Raw genomic sequence first — 2,420 nt, 5'->3', positions numbered from 1 at the left:
AAGAATAACTTACCAAGAATTTTATGGAGTAGTTTCACAGTACACTAATATGAACATGCAGATTATTAACATATTAGTGTTAGAATCTCACTAAATATTTTTGATAGATTTTACGCTATGCTGCAAGTTACATACATGACTTAAAATTATTTCAGTATTTCTTTTTAGCCTTTGTTATTCTTTTGATAGGGGTTAAAGAACAGAGAGATATGAGTTTTGGTTCTGATATATCTAGAAGTGATGTCTTCTATATAGTAATTTATTTAAAAGAATTTTTGTTTTTGGAGTATGTTCTAATTTGGGATTTTGTTAAATAAAGTATTTAGCAGATGGGTCTCCAGTGTTCATCTCATTGCATTCAACACATCTCCCCTAAAGTGCATAAAGTTATCCTCAATAACATTCCATTAACTCAGACACGGCAGCCAGTGTTTGTGCAACTGCTCCACCATGTGTACAGAGTCAGCCAAGCTGTCTTGGGACACCAGAGGGTCAATGTAGAGAACTGTATAAAAACTCTTACAGAAGTTGGTAAGTTAGTTATAATTTTATATTTATCTTGTAGGGTTTTGTTTCATTTCACTTTAAACTTTTTTCTTTCTATCAAATTCAGGCATTTATGAAAGGGTTAATGATCTTTTTTGTTTAGGATATTTGATATCTCCAGAGAAGTTGTCTTACCTTTGTCTGGTGTTATTTTTTTATGCCTTATTGCTTTATATTGCTGTGCAAAAATATATGAAATATGTATATTAGATTGTTATTTTTTACCTTTAATTGGAATAAGTCTGTATTGTCCAAATGGGGTTCTCTTTTTTCATAATTATTTATTTTATATATTTTCTCTATTATTTGAGTCTTTTACAATTTAAAGTAAGTTTCTGTTGTTTAGCAGTTACAAAACTAGATTTTTATGGGGAATGGATAAATATTATGTTAGTCTAAATACATTTTAGAGAAATTAACCTAAATTAATTCATCACTGGCAATCGTGACTCAGTAAGTTTACTGAGACTGAAGACTACTGCTTTTACTTCCAGCTCGCAAGCATAATATCTCCATTCCTAGTGACCTAGAAGCTCAAGTTGTAAGCATGTCCCAGCGCACCAACATCATCATGTCCAGGACGGCGACCCAGTGGAGCAAAAGAGCCACACGAAGGGATGCTTCATCTACATCTGTAAGTTCCACAGATTGCTTATTCATCCTTTATTTCATGTATATGTGGCAATTAAAGTTACATTGGTTATCCTTTAGCTGTGAAATTTTCTTGGAATTTTATTTCCTATTCATGCATGTTGTTTTTCAGTGATCTTTGGTTTCTAAAGGAGGATTAATCATAAAATCAGTATTATAAGTAATTAAAACAAGAAAGGAAGAAAAGCTGTAATTCACATACCCTATTTCATTCTATTTTTCATTCTGTGATACAGAACAAATTAACTTATATTAATGTTTCAGAAAGTGTGATGCTCTACCCCCATATATAGAAAATTGTTGTCTTTTAACAACAATATATTTTTTCCTGTTATATTTGTTACAATATCAGTATTATTTTAGAAGTCTTTGATATTAAAGTCTTGCATGAATAGAAAGGAAAGTAAATATAATATTTCTGTATTTTATTACTATTAAGGTATTTAGCACCTTAGAAAAAAGCTGCATGTAAGATTGTTTAGCATGTTTCCCTGCAACATAAAGCCTGAAGCACAAAGCTTATTGGTAGGGATTGGTTGCGAGATAAGAATATTGAGAATGATAAAGCTTAAAGCATGTTGGTTGAGAGTATGGATTTTTTTTTTCTCAGGCAATGCTAACACTTGTTATGAATATTACTTGAGATTATTTGATTCTTTACTTAGAACAAGACAGTGCAAACATGTGAGAAAGACATTTTCAAATTTTCTATAAATATATAAATCACATTTTTTGTAAAATATTTCTCATAGCTGAAAAAAATGTATTAAATGTAAGTATATACACTCTGTATATCCAAATCATGAGTGCTAAAAGATTTCTTTGCTACAATACATCGTTTCTCAAAATGGTACATTAGAATGAGTAATAAGTCTCAAGATCATGCATGAAAACATTTGATGAAAGTTTATTGAGATTTCATACTAGATACATGCAAAATTTGCAACAGATACAGTGTTGTTACCTCATATTGGATGTTAAGATGTTAGCATCTTGTGACTGCATGTTGAATACTGTTCATTACTGAATGTTAGCTTTAAATTCCACAAGAGGAATGAAACTTTAAAGTAATAACCAGGCTTGCTAGGAATGTTGCAGGAGTAAGTGTTTATGTGCCTGACATATTTGACATGATTCAAAGCATGTCATCAGAGTGATTCATATTACTGTGCAAAGTTTACAACCCATAAGTATTTTTCATGTAAGTTTTTTATACTTATGGG

At 30.7% G+C, this 2,420-nt stretch overlaps 1 protein-coding gene across 1 annotated transcript in view; it reads left to right on the top strand.

Annotated features, from left to right (window-relative positions):
- Positions 1-2,420, top strand: part of LOC119586318 (inositol 1,4,5-trisphosphate receptor-like) — a gene marked incomplete at its 5' end in the record, with an annotated part of 125,834 nt that overhangs the window by 94,897 nt on the left and 28,517 nt on the right. The window contains 2 exon segments of the mRNA XM_037935029.1: positions 417-531; positions 1,041-1,180. Of these exon segments, the coding sequence (XP_037790957.1) occupies positions 417-531; positions 1,041-1,180 (255 nt within the window).

This window comes from Penaeus monodon, chromosome 21, assembly GCF_015228065.2.
Source record: "Penaeus monodon isolate SGIC_2016 chromosome 21, NSTDA_Pmon_1, whole genome shotgun sequence".
NCBI lineage: Eukaryota > Metazoa > Arthropoda > Malacostraca > Decapoda > Penaeidae > Penaeus > Penaeus monodon.
The sequence above is the reverse complement of the archived record's forward strand: the minus strand, read 5'-3'. Positions and strand labels throughout refer to the sequence as shown.